The sequence below is a fragment of the Meles meles genome, chromosome 17 (genome assembly GCF_922984935.1).
Source record: "Meles meles chromosome 17, mMelMel3.1 paternal haplotype, whole genome shotgun sequence".
Taxonomy (NCBI): Eukaryota; Metazoa; Chordata; class Mammalia; order Carnivora; family Mustelidae; genus Meles; species Meles meles.
Genome location: NC_060082.1, coordinates 1759405 through 1782959, shown reverse-complemented (window position 1 = coordinate 1782959; position 23555 = coordinate 1759405). Strand labels below are relative to the sequence as shown.

Genomic DNA, 23555 nt, shown 5'->3' with positions numbered 1-23555 from the left:
ACAGTGAGCATCAGGGAAATCCCGGGGAGGATGACCACCAGGACTGGGGCCCGCTGGGAAGATGGCTTGGAGGCATCTAAATGGTACCTCAGAGGGGAATGAGGAAAGAGACGTTTCCAGAGAAATGTTGAAGGGAGGCAGGGAAGGGCAGAGAAAGGGCGCACTTCCCGACGTCTCTGGGTGGCCTGGAGGAAGACTTCCAGTGGGCTTGTCCCAGGCTGGCTGGAGACGGGGAGAAAAGCTCGCTGAGGAGACACCTGCTTGGCAGCGAGGGTCCATAACTCTTGAAGCAGGGGGCCTTCCGGTACATTCCTTTCTTCCAAGAGATGAGGGATTGCGGCGCGGACAGGAACATAGGCCGAGTGCAAGCTCCCAGCAGCCCCGTTGTGGCCCAGTGCCCTCCGCAGTCCCAATGCTCTTGGTCTAGAGGTCCCCGGGGTGGGAGGGGGCGGCTAGAGCCACAAGGCACATCTGGCAGGTGCTTGAACAGCAGAAGCCGGGCTCGGGCTAACAGCGTGTTCGGTGATCGAGGAAGACGGAGCCACTGGGCGGGGGGGGGGGCGGACATTTCTAGAGAAGAAGACCCCCTCCAGAAAAGAAGGCACAGAAGACGGGGTCCGGAGGGCAGACTTGCCCACCCGTGCTCACTGCAGCGGTGTCCGCCGTGGCCGAGAAACGCCACAACGGAGGGTCCTCCGGCGCGAGAACGGGGGAGAAGCGGCGGGACGCATGCCCGGGGGAACAGTGTTTGCCCCGACGAGGAAGGAGGTCCTCCAACATGCGTGAGCCTTGAGGACATCATGGGGAGTGAAAGAAGCCCGTCGCAGAAGGCCAAATACCGTGCGATTCCTCCCACAGGACACACGGCACGTAGCCAAATTCACAGCGAGGGGACTGGTGGTTGCAGGGCCCGCAGGGGCCCGGCAAGGGGGAGATGCCGTTCGAGGGGCAGAGACCCAGGGCCGCAGGAAGGAAAGCTCTGGCGGCATCACCAGCAACGCGAGCGCCAGCAACACTCCACGGCGGTCCGTGAAGGGGGTAAACCGCCTGTCGTGTGCTTGAGCCACGTTACAAATAAACAGGTTAAGGAAAAAGGAGAAGCCCCAGAGAAAGAGAGTCATGGGAGTGCGGCGGCCAAGTGTGAAGGTGGCAGAGAGGTCAAGGCCCCTTGGGGCTTATGAGATGCTTCAGTCACTGTGCAGACAGGTGGGACAGAAAGCCAGAGCACAGGGCACCCAGGAGGGCGAGCTTGTCCCTGTGGGAGCCGTGGGTGGGCAGCCAGAAGGTGCCCTGTCTGGGTTTGGGTGAGAACCGGAAAGAGAGTCTCCTCAGTTTGGACCCTGCGGGGAACACCCAGCGTGGGTGTGGGGGGGAGGGAGGAGCGGTGCCGTGCGGGCAGTGCTGGGGTCTCGGTGACAGGAGCCCCTGGGGGAGCCCCACACAGGGCTGTTGTGGGACCGGGGAAGGGGATGCCCCGGCTGGGGGTGGCCGTAGGGTCTCTCCGTAAATTCAGTCCGCCAAGAGTGGACACCGACCGCGGACATGGGCAACGGGATCGGGGACAGCGGGGACGGCAGCTGCCCAGGCAGGGAACGGCGCGCGTGGGCGACGGATGAGGAAAGGGCTGCAGGGTTGGTTCCGGGTGGGCAGCCGGCGTGCCACAAGAGCTGGTTTGCCCTTGGACAGCCCTGGCCCCACCAGCCCGGCGCCGCTCCCCGCTGAGGCCCTCCGCTGCTGCCCGCTCCATCCCGCCGTCCTCTGCGGCCGCCTTCTGCTCCCAGAACACAGCACGAGTCGTGAGCTTTGTCTTTTTAATAAAAAATAAACTGTCTGTGACAAGCGGTTTTCTGGATCCCAAAATAAAGGAAAGGGGAGAGGAGAGGGCTCAAGAGGTCAGCCAGAGCGGAGGAAGGAACAAGGCTCAGATTATCCCGTCCTTCCAGCCACGGCAGGGGCCACAGTCGGCCCCGGCGGAAATAAGAAGGAAGGTGGTCAGACCTCCAGAAGGACTTCCCAGGAGTCAGCAGCGCGGCTGGTAAAGGAGCAGGAGGGGCAGTTCCGGGCAGGGACCCGGGACAGCGGAGCCTTGGTGTCCGTGGCGGCGGCGGCGGCCCCGTGGGGTCTCCGGGCAGCGGGCAGCTGTGTCGTTCGCACCTCGGTGTTTGTTACCACGGGGGCCCGAACAGTCCCGGGTCGCAGGGGCTCCTGCAGCAGCATGTTTCTGGAAGGTCTTGGAACCGCCGGAGAGGAAGGATGGGCTCCAGGTCTTGTTTGGTCCGGGTCTGGGACGGCCCGGTGGAGCGCCCAGTGCGCGGTGGAGGGACAGCCCAGGGGGTTCAGGCCGCCGTGTCCGGCCTGCTGAGGACCACCAGCGGCACAACAGGAAGGCCGTGTTTTGTGCTCCGGCCTGTCCTGGGGCTACACTGCCCCAGGTCCCCCAGGCAGCCCAGCTGGGCACCCCGCCCTCCCCTACCCTACACGGCCGCAGCCTTGCCCAGAGCCTAAGCCACCTCCGTGCCCAGGTGGTTGTTGTCAGCGTCCACATCGCTGGCCGAGGTCCTGCATTCCTTGGGAGGCTGGAGGCGCTGCTCCCGGCTCAGGGGGGCCTTCTCCCCTGGGGGCAGCGTCCCACAGCCCTGCACCTTGCCCCGGGCTCGCAGAGCCCCCAGCGGGGAGGCGAGGAGGAGGAGGAGGGCCCCAGAAAGCACTAAGGCCAGGAGCACGGTGACCGTGAGGAAGTGGGGCCAGTAGGACCGCTGGGCAGCCGGGGCGGCCCCAACCCCAACCCTGGTCAGTGGGGCATCCACACGTTCCCGGGGGATGCCTGCCAGCTCGGGGTCCAGGGCCAGGGGCTGGTCCTGGCTGTGCACCCAGTAGGAGACCACGGGGTGAGAGAAGCCGTTCTCTGTGGCCCAGCACTGATACAGGCCTCCTACCCCGCCCTGCAGCAGCAGCACCAGGGAGCCGTTGTAGACCGCGGAAGAGGCTTCTGGGATCTCGGCCGCACCGTGAGTCCAGCGGTACGAGGCCAAGGCCGAGAGGTGGGGGCAGGGGAGCTCCAGGATGGAGTTGGGCGCAGCCTGCACTTCTTTAACTGGAGATGAAGGAAGGGGACACGGCTAAGGGCAGGGGAGCGGGAGGGCAGGAACGCTCTGCGGACATCTGGACCCTGACTCCCCTCTCCACCTTCCAGTTCAGCCCCCAGACTCAAAGCTGAGCCCCTGTCTGTCTCCAATCTGGACCCCACACTAACCTTGGTTCATCTGACTCCAACTCTGACACCAAAACAGACTTCAGCCCCAATCCGGAATCCCCGCTTGCAATTCCCATTCTCCCGCCCGAAGCCAGGCCTGAAATCCTCGCCGGTTGGGGCGCTGGGCTCTCCAGCCGGGGGCGCTGGGGGAGCAGCCACCTAAACCTCCCCCCATCCTCCACCCCCGTTCCACACTCACTGATTTGGGGACGGCTCTGGGGCTGGTGGCTCCTGCCCATGGGGCCTGTGGCGCATGCCCACCCTGGATTCCCGTGCTCAGGGTCCTGTCTCCAGGACCTCCTGCGAAGGCAGAGAGCAAACCTCAGGCCTCGAAACAGACCAAAGTGGGAAGAGGATGGAGGACGAGAGGAAGGTGGGGGGTCAGGACAGGGAAGACGCAGGCAAACCCAGGCGGCTGGGCAGCTCCAAGACCCCTCGCTTCAGCCCACCCCAGGAGGAGCCTCGGCCCCAGGAGGGAGACGCCGGGCGGACCGTGCCCCACGCGCTGGGTAAGAAGGTCCCAGGGGGGCAGGCTCCACCGCCGTCCAGGACCGGCACTCACGGGATGGGGCTGGGCACCAGGCGGCAGGTTCTGGACTCGGGGTCCCAGGCACAGTGGGGGTCCCGGGCCAGGACACAGTCCGCGCAGCTCTCAGAGATGCTGCACTTGGCTCGGGGAATCCTCCAGACGCCCCCCGAGAAGCCTGCAAATACTGCGCCCTGGAAACGAGAGGGACAGTGACCTCTGCACCCCCAGTAAGGACCCAGCCCCCCAGCCCCGCCTCGTCAGACGGGCCCTTGCCACCTGCTCGGGGGCCAGCAGCAGGTTGCGGACAGGTTCCGGGTCGAGGAACAGCTGGATCTCCTCCACCAGATGAGCACCGCTGTCCCCACTCACTACAGCCTTGTGGAGGGCCCCCGTGGCTGCGGAGAGACAGAGGGTGGAGACCGTGCCCTCCTCCACGGGCCCTCGTGTGTGGCCTCTGACTCCAGACTCCTCCGAAGAGAACCAGCACAGCCCATCAGGCTGCTCCCTTCCACGCCGTGGGGCTGACGGGAGCTCGGTTACCAACGGCTCGGAACCCCTTGCCCCTCCGTCTTTCCTTCGTGAGAACCAAACCCACAGCCCCACGGACTTGGGGCCAAGGACAGCCACGTGCTGCTGCAGAAACCCCGGCAGCCGCCATCCTCGCCTCCACGGAGGGTCCCTCCTCCACGCGAGGTCGCGCTGACCGCGTTGTTAGAAGTCACACCCCCCTGCGGTGGCTGGGGGACCCCCCTCCCTCCCAATCAACTTCCAATCTCAAAACACACTGGGTGCGAGGCTCATGTTCTAATGCGTTGTCTGTCTCCATGCGCCCCCAGGCACCGAGCTTCCGTCCATCCTGCTCTGCTGGAACCCAGCAGGCACGCAGCGGGGACAGTGGCTGGGGACGTGTCCTGGAAGGATGGGCGCACAGGTAGCTTCCTTCCACGGAAGCTCAAGGTCACCTACCCCCACCAAGCCCTCAACACACGCAATCTTGCACGTTCCCCCGCTGACCCTCTCTCCTCCTTTCCACACTGACTTTTGAATCTAGCCCTTTCTCCTCACACCTCCCTGCTTTTCCACCCCTCGCCCCCAGCCCCAGACCCCATGTCCTCCTCCTGTACCGGACACCAACCTGCCTGTGACAGCCACGTCCGCTCCCTGCCCGACACCCACCCCGGCCTTCCCTCCTCCTACTTCCTCACCCCATCCCAGCATGGGGGCTGCCCCCCACCTGCGTCCTGGACTCCAGCTTCCTCCTCCCTCTGCAACATCACCTGCCAGCCACCCCTGACCCTCCTGCTCACTTCCTCACCGCCGCCTCTCTCCTGGGGCCTGAGGACCTTCCCATCTTAAAAAAAGAAGCCTGCTGGCAGGAAACCCCTCCTTCCTCCGGCCGCCCCCTCCCCGCTTCCCTTCACAGCCAACTTCCTGAAGGACCATCCCCGCCACGGGCTGCTCCCAGCCACCCGCCACCGGCTCTACTGGGGCTTTGGGAGACAAACAGCTCCTGGTCCGGCCATCAAAGCCCACTGTGTTCTGTGTCCGTCACCCCCTCCAGACTCAAAGCTCAGACAGGGTGGACGCTGGGCTGTCGGGTGATCCCACCGTATCCTAGAGCCCCGTGGGTTCTCAGCAAGCGTTTGCGGACTGAGAGCGGGAGTGAACGAAGCACGCGGTTTCCCTGCGCAGCCCGAGTCGCAGTCCCTGTGTGGTCGCCGCGGGACATCGGGAGACTCCACTCACCGGTGCCCAGGTACAGGACCAGATGGCTGTGCCCGTCGGCGCCCTGGGCTGTCTCCACCGCAAGCCTCGTGTACTCCACACCAGACTTCACCAGCAGGGGTGTCCCCACCGCCTGCTCGTCCATCAGGAAATGGTCCTTCATGAAGGTCAAGGCTTTGTCGGAGGAGGGGCCCACGGAGCACTAAAAGGGGAAGGAGGAGCCTCAGGTCAGGGCTCCCTGTCCGCAAGCTCACTGTTGCCTTCCCGCACCCCCACTGGTCCCTCTCTCAAGGCAGTCCTCATCTCAGGACCCTGGGGCTGCTGAATTCCGGGCCCTGCACACAGCACAGTGTGTCACCAGCTCACGGGGCCCCACTCCGTCACTGTCACTGTGCAGATAAGTCACTCCCCCTCCACACGCTTCCATTTCCTCATCTGCGACGTGAGGTGAGAACATCTGTGTTTCCTTCTGATGCCGGAAGGGGCACGTGCACCTACTCTCACTTCCTCCCCCTACCCCGAAAAGGAGGGGACGGGACAGGGGAGAGCAAAGGCAGACAGGGTGAAAGCTGGAAGTCAAACGAACAAAGATGGTGAAAGACGGAGCATGGAAAAAAGGAAAGACTTTTCTTAAGCCAGCCCTGGGGTCGCCAAAGGAGTCTGACTTACAAGGCAGACTCTCTAAAGGTCATGAATGGCAGCAGCCACGTCTGGAAGTGGGGTGGGAGGCTGCGTCAGGAGGGCAGGCCGGGGTCCCACACGTGGGGGGTGAGGGGGGGCTGGCCCTGCAGGCCCCGGGCCCAGGACTGGAGGCTCCTTCTCTGGAGACCAGAAAGCAGAGGGTCTCTGGACACGGGCAGCAGGCACACGCTGAAAGCAGGGGAGAAGGCAGGAGGACCAGTGCACGTGGGGACGTGGTCCCCCGGCCCCCTGGGCCCCCAGGGCCAGCAGCCAGGCCGTCTCCCTCCAAGCACGAGTCTGGAAGAGGGCCCCAGAAAACTGGCTGCAGGTCAGAGGTAAGACTTCATGATGCTGACACGGAGGGCCCCTGAGAATACCGCCCAGCCAGGCCACCTTCCGCGGGGCATCGGGGAGCCCCCGCTGGCGGTCACGTCCACGGAAGAAGCTTCCGGAGAGTTTCATGGGCCCTCGTGTACTCACGACAACAGAGAGCCCGGGGCCATCAGACCCGTGAGTTAAATCACGAACACAAAAGAGACCAAAACGAACCAATGGAAAAAATAAATGAAAAGCTAAACGACCCAGAGGAAACAGACCCTCTCCAGGCAAAGAACTACTGAAGGGATCTTACACCCCCGTGGAGCTCTGATCGGACCGAGTCTCTAGGCCCAGCCTCCAATGAAGGCACAGGAACAACAGCAGCTCCGCCACAGAGACCCGGAGGCCCCGAGATCTAGACTGAGAAAAATTCCACAGAACAAGCAAATGGCAAGAGAAAAGAAGACGGTGGAACGTACAGATTAAAAGAGCCTTAAAACAACGACAAACCCAAGGGGCGCCCAGCGGGCTCCGTCAGGAGCGTGTGCTGTTCTCCATCCCACGGGGCGAGTTCTAGCCCCACGCTGGGTGTAGAGATTACTTCAATAAATAAACTTTAAAAAAAAAAAAGAGGGGCTCTTGGGTGGCTCAGTGGGTCAAGCCTCTGCCTTCAGCTCAGGTCATGATCTCAGGGTCCTGAGATTGAGCCCCATGTTGGGCTCTCTGCTCAGCGAGGAGCCTGCTTCCCTCCCTCTCTCTACCTGCCTCTCTGTCTACTTGTGGTCTCTGTCATAAATAAATAAAATCTTAAAAAAGAAAAAAAACCCAGCTAATCCAAAGTTACATATGTTACTTAGATTTTGATTCAAATAAATTGTATTTTGGGGCACATGGGGGACCCAAATGGTTAAGCGTCTGCCTTCGGCTCAGATCAGCATCCCAGGGCCCTAGGAACAAGTCCCCAGTCGGACTCCCGGCTCAACAAGGTGTGGGCCCCTGTTCATGTGCGTTCTCTCTTTCTCACTCACTCCATCAAATAAATAAATAAATAAAATCTTTAAAAACAAAAGAAAAAATTAAAAAAAAAAAAGAGGAAGCCATGGGTGTCAGAACCACGAGGACTTCACGGAGAGATACAAAGGAAATGCCCAGAAGGACGAGAAGGGGAATTCTAGGATGGCGGCACTGCGGGGGGCGGGTCTGGGCTGCGGCTCACGGGAACCACCTCCAGGAAGGCAAACGTGTTAGAATGCCTAACGCATCTGTCTTCAGAAGAGACACAGATCACTGAGGAAGGGTTTGGGGTAGAATTAATGATAAGAGCTTAGAAAACAAGGCAGTGAAAAGAGAAAAGGAAAAAGAAAAGAAAAAGCAAATTAAGAAAGTAAAAGAAGAAAAAAGAAAGAAAAAGAAGAGAGAGAGTTACACACTCCCGGGGAAATTTTAAAATTATGCACAAAGGAAACGTAATCAGGGCCTGCTTCCTGGCTCAGCTGTGCATGAGTCCTGATCTAAATACTGATCTAACCAAAATTACTATAAAACCCTGTTGGGAGATGACGGCTGGGTGCAGTGGTGTGCTGGTAAAACAGTTCGGGGTGGGGGGGCGGCAGCCCTAATTCCCGCGGGTCTCAGGCCACTGGCGTCATGTCAGCACAAATGAGCTTGGAAAGAGATGCCCCCAAACGGTTCTTGCTGGCTGCTGCAGGCCAGCGCCTACGTGCCTGGGTAGGGGTGAGGGGCATAGGGAAATCGTCACCACCCAGAATGGGCATTCGATAGATCCTACTGAAACCCAAACGTCAAGAAGGAACAATAACAGTATGTTAGAGATTTGGAGATAAATACAAAACGTATCAGCTCAGCTAAAAGAGGTCGTCCCTTTAGAGAGGAAAAAGTGTGGGACGCTGCATAGGGCTGTTTTTGGTAACTGACCACGTAGGTCCGTAAGATTCTGTAAATGCCGTCCGCATACAGCTCTGATCAAAACACAGAAGTTAAACAAGAAAGGCAGAGTCAGATGCCCAGGCAGTTCTTGGCACAGCCGGGGCTCCCTTGTTTCCTCCATGATACGCCCGGGTACTTGGGGTGCACTTAGCGGCAGGGGGACTTCTCTGTGTGTAGGATGCACGGACACCTGTGGAACGCGGGCCACGGGAGCAGGTGTGTGCCTGAGCAGACGGGGCTGGGTAACATTTATCGGACACTGATTGTGCAGGACATGTGTGTATCAGTGCGGCGGAGGACTGCTCGGTGTGCGGGGTGGTACTCACGCTGCCTGGCCGGGGACTGATCTCGGGGACCCCGTAAGTAGTCCAGCGTGACGTCTCTTTGTTCAACTCCTTGTACTTCCCCTCAAAGACACGCTTGATGTCCTTGAGAGAGAAGGCACAGACAGCAGAGCTCCTGGTCCCACCGATCTGCCTGGGGACAGCCAGAGCAGACGCGGTCATCTCCTCTGCTCTCCCAGCTCCAGGCCTGGCCCACCCCTGTGAGAAAGCCCTGGAGGGCAGGAGTGTGGAGGGCCCAGTTGGCCTACTGCTATTTACTGCCCCCCCCCCCGCCGCCCCCTTGATAAGGGCCAGGAGAGCCCCTCACTCTGGCTCATCTTAGGATTATCCTTAAGGATAATTAACTGGGGCTCAGGTCTTGGGGCGGCTCCTTCCTGTCTTGCCCAGGCTGGGCTGTACCCATCGGAGGGGCCATGGAACCAGCCCCTGATGATGAAGCCCTGATCCTTTGGGCCTCCTAGATTCCTGGTCCTTGGACAACCAACCAGAGCCTGACTATGCAACTATTTTTATCCCTTCAGCCCTGGTCTGTGAAGACAGGTTTCTCTTGTTCCCTTTAGGCAGACTGTGGCACACCCCATATTCTCAGTTCCGAATGCCACTGATCCCAGCCCCTGCTGCCAGCAGATACCTTTGGTACCTGGCATATGGTCAGCAGACACCTAAACACTGTGGGGCCAGAGCACAGCAAATCAATGAACGTTTCCCAGCCTCCAAGCAATGACTATTCTTATCTTGGCGACACTGATGGTATTTCCCTCTTTGCTCTGGCCATTGGGAAGCTCAGAGCTAAATTTGTAACCAGCATCCCAACATTGCACCAGCGACAGCCATTTGTGATGTGCTGACCCTATCCCTGCCTTCTCGTTCTCCTTTTACTCCCATTTCCTCATCGGTTTGACCTTATCTGGTCTCAACGCTCCCCTGCCGTCAGCTCCTATCCTTCTTGCAAGCGGGCAGGTTATAAACCAGAAAGAACCTCTCTGAGCCTGACGTTCCCACCTCCACGAAGGTCATGAGTCAGATTCCTGGGACGTGGTGACGGGTCCGTGCCTTCCTAGGTGGCGTGCATGCAGTGGGCGCTCTGGGCCCCACGACACGCGTGCCGCCCCCGCGTCCCCACCGCTCTGCTCACCACTGAGAGCTGAAGGTCGCGTAGACGCGGGGCTCGGCGCCGGCGGCGGCAGGCAGCAGGACAGCGTGGCGGATGACGTTGAAGGGCAGCTGCCCCGGCTGGGAGCAGCGCAGCTGGGCCTTCAAGAACGTGGTCCACTTCTTCTGCAGCAGCTTGTCCCCGCCCACGTCGTTCTAGGGCCGCGGGGGCGGAGTCAGGGACGCCTCGCCCCGTCGCCCCGCCCCCTCCCCGCTCCCATTGGGCCCTGGGAGCCCGGCCCCGCCTCTGCCACCTGCGCCGCGGCTCCCCCGACGGCCGGCCCCGCCCCCCGCGCGGGCCGCAGACCTTGCAGACTCTGGCCACGCGCGACGTGTGGAGCTTCTCGAAGAACTCGAACTCGCTGGCCGTCTCCTCGAAGAAGAAGTACACGAAGTGCGTGGAAGGGATGGCGGCCACGAAGGAGGCGTCCGCTGCGGGGCGGGGAGGCTCAGGATTGGGACCCCGGGGCCGGACGGGACGCCCCGCGGCTGGCGGGAGGTGGCGCTGGGGGCGCCTGCCGCGGGGGCGGGAACTGCACCCCCTCCCCGAACAGGCCTCCTGGCACAGAGGACCGCGGAGTGCGGGAAGCGCGGCTCTCGGGCCGGTCTCCGCGCTCAGGGCAGGGCCAGACCTGGGCTGGGGGCTCGGGTCCTTACGCTGCAGCCAGCGGAGGAAATTGTCGGTCTTGAGGACGGGCTGGGGTCCCAGCGTGCGGATCAGGATGGGCTCGCTGCCCAGGAAGTTGTTCATGGTGCCAGAATAGAGCATCCCATCTAGGGGAGAGGGCGGGAGGCGTCCTCGTTGGAGGGTGCAGCTTCCTGGGGTGCCCACAGCCCAGCTGGTAGACCCCTCTGAGCACCCTTGTTAGGGACTCCTGCGGCAGGAGGAGCCTCCCTCCTCGGCCTTCTGCACGCTGGCGCTGTACAGCCCTTCCCTGGCCGCTCCCTCGCACGCCCAGCTGAACCCCCTGCCAGAAAGGATCCCTCTTTCCTCCCTAGACGTGGCGGTGCTTTCTGCTTCCACACCTTGGTCCCACTCTTCTCTTCCTGGAACATCTTCCCTGTGCATCTACCCAACTTCCGAGGTCCCACTCAAAAGCCAAAGGCCACCTCCTCCAGGAAGCCAGGGTGGGGAGTCTGTGGTGGTTTGTGTATGGGAGGGCGCAGACAGTGATGTCTCTATAATCTATGGACAAGTGGCTGAGCCTCAGGCCTCTTCTCTGCCCAAGACCCTTCCCAGCCCCCCCCAAGTGAACCTCTCTATACATCTCCCCCCACCTCCTTCGTGGTTGGGGAGCTGGTGGTTGGGGTGCTGAGTGCCCCTCAGATCTAGTGCTCTGAGGCTCCTGGCTTCCCCTCCCTCTGTCCCCTGCCTTTCAGGAAACTCTCAGCTTCCATATTTCACAGAATGACCCGGGAAAGCCGCTACTGGGAACCTGATACTCACCTGTCAAGACAGCCGTGTGCTTATGGGCAGGGTCAAAGGGGCTCTGGCCTTTCCCCTCCACAACCTTGTCCTCGGAGATGGGCAACAGGTAGGAATCTCGGAGTTCCTAAAGGGGGGGAGAGGCTGGGGGCCAGAACGCCAGAGTCTCATGTCTGGGAAATGAGGGGCATGAGGAAGGGAGAGAAAGGTGGAGGGGAACTGGGGCCAGGAAGCTCACGAGGGTCCCGCATCCAGAAGAGCAGGGTTTTCCAGAGCTAGAGAGGATGGAGGGGGGAGTGGGGGCGGGGTATAGGTGTGAGAAGGGATGCTCGGGTCTAGGCGCTGGTGCCCCGTAACTCACAATGAAGGTACAAGCGGGGCTGAAGGCAAAGGTGCCGCAGGTGTACAGATGGGTGGCGTTGAAAGAGACCAGGACGCGGATAAAGTTGAAGCACTGTGTCTGGGGAGATAGAGAATCCGGGTGTCTGGCCACCTGCCCCACACGCCTCGGCCCCATGGGCTGCCCCCCCACTTCCTGGTGGGGAGAGGGCCCAGAATTGCTGGGGGGGGTTCCCTGGACGTCTTCACAGAGCGTGATGCAGGCGACCGCCTTGGAAAGAAGCCTCCTCCACTGCCTGCCCAACCAGATGTCATCCATGATGGTCTGGGCACTCAGGGGTTCCCCACCCAGAGTCCCTACACCCCCACCTCCACTCACCTCATTGCTCTTCTTCTTAAAGGCGCATTCACTCTTTTTCCGGTCACTGGCCGGCCAGGGGATCTGCAGCGGTAGGGGTCGGGAGGGAGAAGACAATGAGGTCTTCTGCTCTAGCTTTGACCCGCTGTCTTCTCCTCAGGTCTGCTTTGAAGCCACCAGCAGGCACGGTGGTCAGTGCACGCTGATGAGCTATAATGACACCAGCCCTTGACCTTGGCTATTGCCCGAAGGATACGGGTGTCAGGAGGGTGCGGCTCTACAGGAGAACCCAGCCTGTGGAATGAGACCCGAGTTTGAATCCAGGCGCAGCCCCTCCCTGGGTGAGGGGTCCTAGCCCATCGCACAGGCTTCCGGAGGGCACAGCCAGGGTCATATGGAAAGTACCCAGTACCCGCGGGCTAGGCAGAGCGGCTGTCAACAAACCACACGTTTCCTGGGGAACTTGTTTAAAATGTCAGTTCCTGGCGCACACCTCAGAGAATCTGCATTTTTCACCCAGCATCCCGTCCGCACAGGTGGCCCAGAGACACACCCTGAGAGACACAGCGAGGAGACGAGGGAGCCGCTCAGGGACCCTCAACTCCACTCCCTTTCCTTCCCCGGTCGCCCCCACAGTGTTCCCGGCAGGAGGGTGACCATGATCTGACACGGAAGCCTCGGGGATTTCTGCCGGCGGGTGGACACCGTACTACTGACATAACTCCAGTCCCGCTGCCTTCAGTGTCGGTGATTTCCACGTCAGCCACTTTAGCAGTGAATGTTATTCGGCCAGGGTGCATGGTACCAGCAAGCAGTGGGGCCACTGTGGCGTTTCTCATCTGCTCTGAAGACCAGATACCTGCGTCGGGGGTGGCTGATCGCCGCAGGTTAGAGCGGACAGTGCTGGCGCAGTGAGTCGTGCGTGGGCAGTCCAGGCCCCCGGCAGGTGCTCCCCCACGCACCCAGCCTACACCCTTCATCCCTGGCCTCCTCACCATGTTCTTCAGCTTGGGCATCCCTGGGTCCTGGATATCCAAGGCCAGAATGGCCTCTCGAGCCCCCACATAGAGAGTGCCTCCATCATCGCTCAGGAGCAGGGTGTCGAAATCCTGGAGGCCCTTCTGGTGGAAGAGGCTGAGAGCCCTGCGTCCCTCCCCTGTTGGGAAGTGATGAGAAGGGGTGAGTGATGAGGGGTGGCTGGGCAGGCAGATGATTCCTGAGGTGGGGGTGGTGGGGAGGAGGGTTGGCGCAGTGTGCTCCACGGGCCTTGGAAGCTGGACCCGCTCTCCATCAGCGGCTGCCCTTCCCCCACCCCGACGTGCCAGTAACTTAGGAGGTCTGTCTTGAGCCCGTAGGGGAGACAAAAGCCTGCCAGAGACAGGCTAATGACAATCTGGGACTGGGGAAGGTGGCCTGCACCCAAGAGATAGACAAAGGGACAGGAAATCGAACAAGGCACATGGACATTCTTCCAGGCCTGGGGGGCGCTGGGGGTGGGGGAAGGATGCCCTGACCCTCCCCAGGGAGGAGCAGGGGAGCAGAAGGCAGAGGGACAGACAGGAAGATGATGTGAGCCGCATGGGACGGCGTGTTGGGGTAGCTGTGAGTTGTAGGCTCACACCTGCCAACCCCCCTGCCTCTCCTCTAGCAGGAAGCTTCAGCCACTAGAATCACAGCCAGAGGCTGAGCAGAGGGGACCACATGTCTTCAGAGGCCCCTGTTGGCATGGCTGGGTGTCACCTGGGCGGGGGAGGCGAGCTGGTTCCAGGAGGGGCGTGCCAGTGACAGGGACAAGCTCCTCAATCCCCTCACGGGCACATTGGCACCTCGGCCCTCGTTGGAGGACCGTCGCGCTAAGACTTACTTCTGGAAGCTCTGACAATCTCAGGACCAAAAGAAGCTGGCAAGGTGCTGGGAGGGGCGGCCTCCCCCAGAGCTCACAGAACTGACCCCCTTCGCACGGCTAGTTGCGGACGTGCCTCCCCACTCAAGCCTGCGAGCCCCCTGAGCGTGGCTGAGTCTTGCCTCCTTTGGTAACCCCAGCACCCACCCCTCCTGCAGGGCCCAAGTCCTCCCCGGACCTTCTCCCTGGAAGTGGGAGGAACATCAGCCCCCATAGCCTCAGCACGAAACCAGCCGACAGGGGCACCTGGGGGGCTCAATGGGTTAAGCATCTGCCTTCGGCTCAGGTCATGATCTCAGGGTCCTGGAATCGAGCCCCTCATCGGGCTCTCTGCTCAGCGGGGAGCCTGCTTCCCCCTCCCCCTCTGCCTGCCCCTCTGCCCACTTGTGATCTCCCTCTCTCTCTCTGTGTCAAATAAATAAAATCTTAAAAAAGAAAGAAAGAAACCAGCCGATAGTGTCCTGGACCCCAGCAGGCCGCCCTGACTCTCTTATTCCTGGGACCCCAGCAGGCCGCCCTGACTCTCTTATTCCTGGGGTCCACGGCACTGGACACGGCGTGGCCCGGCATGGTCGTGTGGTTGTCACGTGCCTGCCTGTCCTGGGCCGCCAGGTCCACGGATAACCTTCTGGCACGGGCCTCGGTTTGGGGTGTGTGTGAAAGCAGTTGGGTCTGAAGTGCCCAACCGGAGGACCATGTCGGGTGAGGACGGAAGGAAAAACCGCCTCCGAGAAGTGCCCGGTCCCTCCCGTCCCTCAGTCTTTCGCCACACGGTTTCTTCACTCCTTCCTCAGTCTCTGGCGCTGCGAGACCACAGTCTCCCCCCACCACCCTGTCCCTTGCCTCCCCCCTCCCTTGGTCTCTGTCCTCCTCTGCCGCTCCAGTTCAGCCGCATCGGGCCCTCGGACACTTACCCGCGCGGTACGTGATCCTGGGCAAGGGCTCCTGCCCTCCGCCGCCTGCAGTCAGCCGTAGCTGCACAGCCAGGAACAGCTGGGAGAGGAGAAGGCCCAGGAGGCTCCAGGGGTCCCGGCAGGGGGCTGGGAGGGCCATGCTCAGCCTGAGGCTGTCACCAGATGGCTCTGGGGAAACAGGCGCCCGGGCACTCTCAGCGTGAGCCTTCCTCACCACATCCCCCCAGGGGACCAATGGGAGAGCCCCAGGCAGCAGAAGTGGGGGTGGGGTGGGGGCAGCCGGGAGGGGGCAGCTTCCTTTGCGGGGTGCCCGCGGAGTCTCACTTCCAGCACCCGCAGGCGCCCGCCCGCTGCCTCCCGCCGCCCTCTGGGTCTGCGTCCTGCCGCCAGGCCGTCATCCTGACCTCCAGCCACCGCTGGCCCGGCTCTGCCTTTGCTCCTTGCTCTCAGGAGTCCTTCTTGCTGTCTCCTCCTTTCCTTCCCTTCTCCATAGTCCAGACCCCAGAGCGCTGCCTGGCCCCCCGGAAGGGGAGGTTCTGGAGAGCAGATTCCCACACTTAAAGCAGAGGTGAATCGGACGGGTCTCTCCCCACGCTTTCAGATCAGCACGTACCCTGGGGCTGCGCCTTCACCCCTGGCCTTGGACGACCCAGGCGGGCCTGCACGGCCTGCTCTGACAGCTCCCCTCGGCCCAGCCAGGCGTGGGTCTCCGATGTTTGGTGCCGAGGCCTACCTGGCCCCGTCCTCGAAGGGCGGTGATGAGGAGCCCAGCAGGCTCCTAGCACTGCCGGAGTGTCCACAGCTGACCCTCTCCCTGGAGTCTGTCTCCCGGGGTCGCTGCCTCTGTGTCCCCAGGATGGTCCACCACCAGCCACCCGCCCCTTCCCGCATACCCTTGAGCTAGCCACAGCGCAGAAACCCGGGTGTCCGGACTCTGGGGTGGAGGGGGTCCCCAGGTCCCGGAGGCAGGGGACAGAGGCCTTAGCCCGGCTGGGCCGGGAGCGCGGCCCTCCAGGTGCTCATAGTGCCAGAGCCAGCCCTGGGAGTTCTGGAAAACCAGAATTTCCACCTCTCGAGTCCTGACAGATCCCTGGCTTGGGCTTGGGCGGAAGTGGGGGGGTGGGGCGGGCAAAGAAAGGAGACTTGCCTCTGTCTCCCCTCCTCTCTCTCCCTGTCCATCCAGAAAGCTGAAAAGGCCAGAAAGTTTCTGGGTCATGTCAGCCACCCCTCTGCCCTCTGTCATGCCACATCCCGTCTGACCAGACCAGGAGTGACTTCTCTTGCTCGAGCCCTCCCAGCTGGGAGCCCTGACCCGGGCTTTGCTGTTCCTCTTTCGGCTCGGCCACAAGACGAGGTCTCCTCCCAGCTGGGGGCTGGACAGGCCTGCAGCTGGCGGACCCCCAGACCCCACTTCCAACTGAGCCTCCGGCTCTTACCCACAGCTGTGCCGACCCAGTCCCTCTGCAGCCTGGTCTCCGTCACCTTCGGGGCAGCACAGGTTGGGTGGCCCAGAGCATGTCCCGTCTGCAGTCACATCTCCGGGACACACTGCTGGGGCGCCCAACCCCCCCATAGCTCACCTGCCCCTGGAGGCCCCCGGGGGAGCCTCATAACGCAGAGTTAATGACACGTCTCGCACCGAGGGCTCACAGCCTATGAAGTGGGGAGTTTCCGGCCGGCTCAGCCCGAGACAGGCTGGCTGCTGGGTTAAGAGTTCGGCCATCCCTGGGCTGACCTGACTCCGACCCGCGACCCCACTCCTTCTCAGACGCCCATTCCTCTGGCGGGGAGTCCTTCCTGTCCTGCCAGCCCTCTGGCCACAACGCAGCCCAGGTCACTCCCTAGAATGGGGTCTTGGGGACCCCAGCCCTCTTTCCTTGTCCCTCTGCTCCCGTTTCTCTTCCATTCTCCTCGGGGTTGGTCTCAACCAGGCCCCTCCAGACAACTGTTACAGAGGTTGGTGGCCAGGTCCTTGGGAGAAGCCAGGGAAGGGGTGGCAAGCCGCTAGAGAAAGTCTTTCAGACTCCCAGAACCCTGGGAGACTCCCCCCGGAACCCCACCTTCGGTGCCTCCCCACCTCCCAGCCCAGACTGGGACCTGCCCTGGCCCTGGGCCTCTCGGCTCCAGCAGATTTGGCTTATCTGGGTCACAGGGAGGAGTTCTGGTGGGGGGAGGTGGGTGGGGAGGTGGGGGAAGCCGCTCCAGCCCACGCTCTCAGCCCCACGCCCTGCCTCTAGAAGTGTTTGATTACACGCGCTGGGCTTAGCCCCTCTTCCCCAGGGACCCAGGAATTTTCCTTCTGGCCGGACCATCTTTCCCAGCCCCTCCAGCCAACATGAGTAGTTTGCACTACCGAGCTCTGGTCTGCCGAGAACTGTGCTGGCTGCCGTGGTGGTCCCATTTCCCAGGTAAGGAGAGTGAGGCTCAGGGAGTCTCCCCGGGGAGAAGCCAAGTTAGGCTCAGATCTGAATCCCTTGGCCACCCAGTGTCTGTGGAGCGCTTACTCCCGCTGTCCTCCCTCAGCTCAGAGCCACCTGGGCCGGGAAGACAGCTGGGAGGGTGCATGCGGCTGGCTCAGGCTCTCCTGGCCAAGAGCGCGTGTCGCAGGGGACTCCCGACGCAAGAGGGAACAGAAACCTCTCTGGCGGGCCGGAGGAGGCAGGAGCCCCACACCCAGGAAGGCCATTGAGATCACAGGAAGACCCAGACCTGGAGGAAGGGCACTGCGCCCCGCCTCGCCACTGTCCCTCTTGCATGGGAGGCCCTGGAGTCACACTCCGCCCCGCACCGTCGCAGCTGCAGCTGGGGAGCCGCCACAGGCTGGGGTCAGGGACACGTGACCTGGGCAGTCGCAGGAGCCCACATTCAGACGGCCCGGCCCGCGCACAGGGTCTGCTGCTCTCCAGCGGCCTCCTGAAGGCAACTGATGGTTTCTGACCAGACCGACCGCCCACATCTCCCTCTGCACCAGCCCGGCAGACCACGTAGCAAGTCCTGCCCACAGCCCCGAGCTCCCCGAGGGCAGGCCCCACCTCCCTCCCGCCTGACCCAGTGAAGAAACCAGGGCCCAGCAGGGGACTTCTTGGGAGGGTTGTGCAGGTGAGGGGTGGCGAGAAGGGGTCAGGTGTTCAGGGACAAGGCCTGTTGCATAGCCCCAATGCGGGGGTCCTCGGGCTCCTCTCTCCCTAGCCTGGGCAACCCCCCAGTAGCAGCAATGCTGAGTTCAGCCGTGTCCCCCGCCCCAGGGTCCACCTCCTCTGGGGACTCCTCCCCCACGGCCCCTCAGTCACATCAAACAGCAGACCCTTCCTGCCAAGCTTTCTGGCCCAGGGTGGAGCTCTAGCTGTGGGGATTGGAGGTGGGAGGGGAGATGGAGGTGTCATTCTCCACCCTGCTCTGTGCTCACCCCCTGCACCCCTACCTCGTGCTCACCCCTGCACCTCTACCTCGTGCTCACCCCCTGCACCCCTACCTCGTGCTCACCCCCTGCACTCCTACCTCGTGCTCACCCCCTGCACCCCTACCTCGTATTCACCTCTGCACCCCTACCCCATGCTCACCCCCCCACACCCCTACCCTGTGTTCATCCCCCTGGACCCCTATCCTGTGCTCACCTCCCCTGCACCCCTACCTCGTATTCACCTCTGCACCCCCTACTTCATGCTCACCCCCTGACCCCTACCCCATGCTCACCTCCCCTGCACCCCTACCCTGTGGTCATCCCTTGTACCCCTACCCTCTGTTCACCCCCTGCACTTCAACCCCATGCTCACCCCCATATACCCCTACCTGTTCTCATCCCCTGAACCCCTACCCTGTACTAATCCCCTGCACCCGTATCCTGTGCTCACCCCCTGCACCCCTACCCTGTACCCTTATCCTGTGCTCACCCCCTGCACCCCTACCCCGTGCTAATCCCCTGCAACCCTACCTTGTGCTCACCCCCCTGAACCTCTACCCCATACTCACCCTCTACACCCCTACCCTGTGCTCAGCCCCCGCACCCCTACCCTGTGCTCACCTCCCCGCACCCCTACCCTGTGCTCACCCCTTGCACTCCTACCCCATGCTCACCCCCCTCCCCTCCGCATCCCGTGTTCACCAGAGAACTCTGGGGCACTTTGTCTCTTCAGTGCCCCAGGGCACATGGACACCTCACTGAGAGGTATGATATGGATGATACTGAGAGGGGCTCCAGGAGTGGGGAGAAAGGCTTTGCCAATGACCTAGCAGGTCCAACGCCCCCAGCCCCTCTCCCTTCCAGCCTCAGGGGCAGCCCCCAAAGAGCCCAGTCGTGGGGAACACCAGCCTCCTGGCTCCCCTTCCTCCGCCCCACCTGCCCTGCCCCTTGGGGCCCCCTTTTCATGGTCACAACCAAGTCAAGTCAACTTGTGCAGAGCAGCCTACCGTGCGTCAGGCACTAGGGGTGCTCCCGGCTTCTACTCCCCCAGCCTCCCCTGCCTCTTCCCGCCCACACTGGCTCTCAGCCTTCCTGCCACCCGTCCAGCCCGACCCCCACTAAGCCTTTACCCGGGGCCTCCTAGGCTTCCTCCTCCAACCTGACTGCTGGAAGGCTGAGCAGAGCAGCGCACACAATGGCCCGACCCTCGGTCTGCCCCCTCCTCAGGGCAGCGCCAGCGTCAGACAATGGCCCGCCCCCTCCCTTCAGTTCTCCTGCTTCCTTACCTGGAGCCTGGAGCTCGGGGATGCACCGCGCTTCCCTCCCCCCAGAATGCCCGGCAGTTCCGTCTCCCAGTGCCTCCGTCCCTGCCACGCCCCCGCCCCCCATCCTCAACCCCATCCCGCCTCACTGGTCCTCAGTCACCATGACGACCGCATCTCTAAGTGGGAGGGACTAGAATCTCCCCATATTCTTCCTCCTCCTACCCGTGTCCCCCCGTGCCCCACCTTCTGCGGCTCACGGATCCACATGTGTGGGGGAGGCGGGATCCAGCTGTGGGGGGTAGGCGGGAAGGGAACACTAGCCCTTGGGGGGGGCTTGCTCAGCTCCTTCTCCCCCTGTCCAGCAGGCATCACCTCACAGATGTCCCCCAGCTGGGTTCACGGGTCATGTGGTGCCAAATTCTTTCCTGTGGTCAGTTTCTCTGGGTTTCGCTCTTCCCTGGGAACTGTGTCTCTGTAGGAGGGGGGTCCCACCCAGCTGCCAGCCGGCCCAACCCCTTGCAAACTGAGTTTGCCACGGAGGAGGCAAGTGAACACACAAATATCCGGGCAAATGGGCTGAGAGGTCTCCGTCAAGAAGGCTCGGAAGCCTCTTCCGTTCCTAGTGCCCCGAGTCCCCCGGGAAGGGGTCCACCACCAGGCTCAGGCTCTGCGCCACGGCCTTCTTTGGCTAGCCCCTTGACACCTGTTGGGGGAGAAGGGCGATGCTATAAGAGGAGGAGGGCAGTCTCCTGCAGAAGGGACTTTCTAAAGTCCAGACCAGATGCGGATAAAACAGAGACAAGCCTGAGCTGGAGTCTTTCCCACTTCTGAAGGGGCAAGCAGGGATCTGGCTGGAAGCTCTGAACCTGGGCCTGTGTCCTCTCCCGGCCCCGGAACCAAGCACCCCTGTACCCTTCCCTGCTCTCCCGTCCCCCCTGGACCTCAGCTTCCTCACTGGTAACAGGAGCAGTTTGACAACACGCCTTCCAGGCTGGCTTCTCCGGGCCTGGGGGACGGCCGTAAAGCAGGCCCCAGGTCAGGGGCCAGGGAGCCGGAGCCCGGGGTCCCAGGCTGGGCTGCCTCAGACCGGCTGTGTGACCCTGGGCAGCGTGCTTGCCCTCTCTGATTCACATAGGTAAGTAACGGCTTTCCAGCCTACCTGGGAGCAGTGTGGCTCATTTCTAGACCTTATCGTGTTTCTAAGAAGAAGGAAGTGAGTGTGTTGGTGCTGGCCCCAGGCCGGGCGTTCAGAGGCCAAGTCTGGTTCCCACTCCGGTCTGGGTTCGGGTGGCGAGTGAGCGTTTCCGTCTGGGGAGGAGCCGCTTGGGCAGGGCTTGTGCGGAAAGCAGAAGTGGACTCTGAGCCAAGCTCTATCTCTGCCCCCCAAGGTCCCTTTCCTGCTGCCGGCGGCCCCTTGGCCTTGGGGGCTCAGAGAGCGCCCACTTGTCCAGGCTCTTCTGCCCCGGATGGGGGCACAAGGGGGCGGGAGAAGGCGTGACTGGAAATCAAGGTGGGGGGGTCGGGGGCAGCTGAGCGAGTGGTGCAAGAGGAAGGAAGGGGTCAGACTGCGGAAGGACTTCCCACTGCGAGTGTCCCTGGGTCTTTCCCCCACCTCCTTCCCCTCTAGGGGCACTGGGTGCCGTTCCTGGACCGGAATCGTAAGGGCCACATTTCTGAACTCCTCCGAGGAAGCAAAGTGGAGGGAGGCTGCCAGCTTCCCTGCCTTACTTCACCCCCACGCAGGTGGGCTTCGGGGAGCCTCTCCCGGCCTTCCGCTACAGAATCAGAATTCCAGGCAGGAGCTAGGCTGTCCCGGTGACGCAGCGGCAACGTCGTCTCGCGCTGTGGTTGGAACTGTACTGGGGCGAGCTGGACACCCAGTGCCCTGTGTCCTCTTCTTCCAGGTGGAGAAGGAGGGAGAAGCTCTGTGCAGCCTAATCACCATCTCTCCTGCTAATGTACATACCATTCCACTTCCTCTGGCTTGCCTAGCCTCAGTTTCCCCACCTGTGGGGAGATGGGGGTGCCCAGGTCCCACATCTTTAGTTGCAGGAGGGACAAGTGGCTGATGGAGTTTATCCCAGGAGGGTCCCAGGAAAATGAGATGGGGGAGGGGAGGGTGAGGAGACACAGGGATCCTTCCCCCCAGGCTCTGCCCCTAAAGACCCCCAGAGCTGCCCTACCCCCAGCCTGAGGCCGGAGGACCACCCGGAAGGACCCCCTATGTTATCCACTGAAGTTGGCGCGGATACTCTGTGCCCAGAGTGCTAGGAAACTGGCATCGCACCCTCCCGTCCCCTCCCCCGGGGACCACGGTCCCCACCACTTTCCAGCCTTACCCCCAGCCCAGCAGTGGAGACCCTAACCCCGGCGTCCAAGACTTCCAGCAGAGTCTGTCTGGGGCGGAGCGGAGGCGAGGCGGGCATGGCAGGGGGAGGTGGTGGGGGCCCTGCCAGCCCCCTCCGGTGCCCCAGTTCCCAGGCAGCTCTTAAAGGGACCAAGACGAATTAGCCAGGGACGGCTTCAGGGGGTGGTGGTGGAGGAAAGTGGGGGGTGAGGGGAGGATGAGATTTGCGGGGGGGCGGGCAGGAGGGCCAGACTGGGGGCCTGGGGGCCTGACGTCCCCTCTCTTGCTCCTGAAGCCCTCAGACTCGTCGGCTGAACCTCTCCCTCATGCTCTGGGACCCCCATGTTGGCCACCCGGCTTCCGGCTACCACCGCCTCGGATCCTGGCCCCCATCCCCTTGGGCCCTGCCCACTTCCTCCCCTCCCCCATATTCGCTCAGAGCTGCCAGCTGGCACTGACTGGTACTAAGCACGGAGAACCAGCCCAAGGATTGTGAGGGCCTGCAGCCTGGCCCCAGAGGGGGAGGCGAGGACAGTCCCCCCCAGGGTCACTCCAGGGGCCAGGGGAGGGAGCACCTTCCCCTCCAGATCCCTCTGCAGCAGGGTAAGGGCATTGTGGCGCTGGGGCTGCAGGGAGGCAGGGTCTGGCTCCCCACCTCCGGGCCTGCGAGCTGGTGAGGGCGGGGGCATGGAAAAGGCAGAGGCCTGAGCGGTTACTTGTGGCCACAGAGGGGCCCGGGCAGCCGAGGGAAACAGGCAGATAAGGAGAGGACAAAGATATGAAGGCGGAAAGACCTCAGACAGGGAGCCCACAGGAAGCATGGCTCTCCTCTCTTGGGCTCAAACCCACGGCTCCCCGGTGCCCGCAGCGCCAATGTGAAGTCCCCGGGGAATCCCTGCAGGTTCGGAAGGCTCGACTCCAGACCTCCTAGATCCAGCGTTTCCCCGAGTTTCAGTGTGTATCAACCTCTGCCTGCAGCAGGACGTCCTCTCATTTCCACCAGATAGAATTTCTCTCTGTGTTTTTTAAGATTTTATTTATTTATTGGAGAGAGAGCACAAGGCGGGGGAGTGGCAGAGGGAGAGGGAGAAGCAGGCTCCTCACTGAGCAGGGAGCCCAACGCGGGGCTCGATCCCAGGACCCTGTGGTCACGACCCAAGTTGAAGGCAGAGGCTTAACCCACTGAGCCACCCAGGCGCCCCAGAATTTCTTCTTAAGTAATCTCTCCGCCCACCGTGGCGCTTGAACTCACAACCCGAGATCAAGAGCCACGCGCTCCACTGACTGAGCCGGCCAGGCGCCCCCGACAGAGCTCTTGTCCTTCCCTGCCCGCCCCAAAAGAACCCCTTCCTCCAGAAAGTCCCGGGTCATCCCACCGTGCTGTGAGTCGCCACAGCATCTTCTGGGAACCAGGAGCCCCGGACGCCACCAGCAACTGAATGACTTCGGCCCAGCCTCTCTCCGCACTGGTTCCCGGGGTGGTTCGCTCAGAGTGGGAAGGTGACCTCTGCCCGGCAGCCAGGAGCAGCAGGTCTCTGCGACTGTGCTCGCCCCGACGGATTCCCCTCCTGCGCCTGCGGACGCTGGCAGAGTGCCCGCTGCCTGATGCAGCGCGCTAGGCGCTGGAGTCATAGCAAGAATGAGACAGACCCCA

General features: G+C 62.2%; 1 protein-coding gene across 4 annotated transcripts; it reads right to left on the bottom strand.

The window, feature by feature from the left end:
• Positions 1 to 1797: 1797 nt before the first annotated feature.
• Positions 1798 to 21921, bottom strand: SEMA4A (semaphorin 4A). 4 transcript variants are annotated; one of them, XM_045983540.1, is made up of 16 exons: positions 16326 to 16476; positions 15294 to 15425; positions 14890 to 15057; positions 13068 to 13228; positions 12094 to 12156; positions 11737 to 11835; positions 11397 to 11502; positions 10607 to 10723; positions 10257 to 10381; positions 9933 to 10105; positions 8780 to 8930; positions 5529 to 5709; positions 4059 to 4177; positions 3816 to 3973; positions 3453 to 3553; positions 1798 to 3094 (listed from the first exon to the last, which is right to left on the bottom strand). In XM_045983540.1, exons 3-16 carry the CDS (start codon positions 15026 to 15028, stop codon positions 2502 to 2504), a joined length of 2286 nt encoding a protein of 761 aa, XP_045839496.1. In that variant the 5' UTR covers positions 15029 to 15057; positions 15294 to 15425; positions 16326 to 16476; the 3' UTR covers positions 1798 to 2501. The 4 variants fall into 4 exon arrangements, with proteins under 4 accessions (XP_045839496.1, XP_045839498.1, XP_045839499.1 ...); XM_045983542.1 differs by lacking the exons at positions 15294 to 15425; positions 16326 to 16476 and adding an exon at positions 21894 to 21921; XM_045983543.1 differs by lacking the exons at positions 15294 to 15425; positions 16326 to 16476 and adding an exon at positions 19576 to 19596.
• Positions 21922 to 23555: the final 1634 nt, after the last annotated feature.

Bases quoted from the DNA above. Each gene is read 5' to 3' on its own strand.
- SEMA4A (XM_045983542.1), bottom strand. From the start codon at position 15,028: ATGGCCCTCCCAGCCCCCTGCCGGGACCCCTGGAGCCTCCTGGGCCTT. The intron at 4,178-5,528 runs GTGAGTGGAGTC...GTCTCTCCGCAG, and splicing joins GGTCCTGTACCTGGGCACCG to CCACGGGGGCCCTCCACAAG. The intron at 3,095-3,452 runs GTGAGTGTGGAA...CTTCATCTCCAG, and splicing joins CCAGAGCCGTCCCCAAATCA to TTAAAGAAGTGCAGGCTGCG.